Here is a 304-nt window from a genome sequence, read left to right as displayed (position 1 = left end):
GCAGGAGCTGGCAGCCAAGGGGTGCTGCTGGGGGGAGGTGGGAGGCGGGGTCCTGTCTCTTTAAGGGGGGTGGCTGTCACTCAGAGAGCCCTTTTCTTTGCTGGAGAGTGTGACAGGCACCCAGAGGGGGAAATACAGGGCGAGGGACCGCCAGGCAGGCGAGGGCTCCTGCAGACAGCACCAAAGCAGCCAAGCAGGCGGTCGGGGGAGTTGACCAAGTCCAGCGCCATGGGTGAGTAAGGGGTGAGGGTGGCGGACACCCAGAGAGCTATCACTGGTGGCTCTGGTGACCCTGTCCCTGAGC

At 64.5% G+C, this 304-nt stretch overlaps 1 protein-coding gene across 1 annotated transcript in view; it reads left to right on the top strand.

Moving 5' to 3' along the window:
- Window positions 1-96: 96 nt before the first annotated feature.
- PLP1 (proteolipid protein 1) overlaps window positions 97-304 on the top strand; it is a 5783-nt gene continuing 5575 nt past the window's right edge. Inside the window, exon 1 of the mRNA XM_010087478.1 lies at window positions 97-232. Within this exon, the coding sequence (XP_010085780.1) occupies window positions 229-232 (4 nt within the window). The 5' untranslated portion in view covers window positions 97-228. The remainder of the gene's footprint in view (window positions 233-304) is intronic.

This window comes from Pterocles gutturalis, unplaced genomic scaffold, assembly GCF_000699245.1.
Source record: "Pterocles gutturalis isolate BGI_N339 unplaced genomic scaffold, ASM69924v1 scaffold13716, whole genome shotgun sequence".
NCBI lineage: Eukaryota > Metazoa > Chordata > Aves > Pterocliformes > Pteroclidae > Pterocles > Pterocles gutturalis.
Note: the sequence above shows the minus strand (reverse complement) of the source record. Positions and strands in the feature narration are given on the sequence as shown.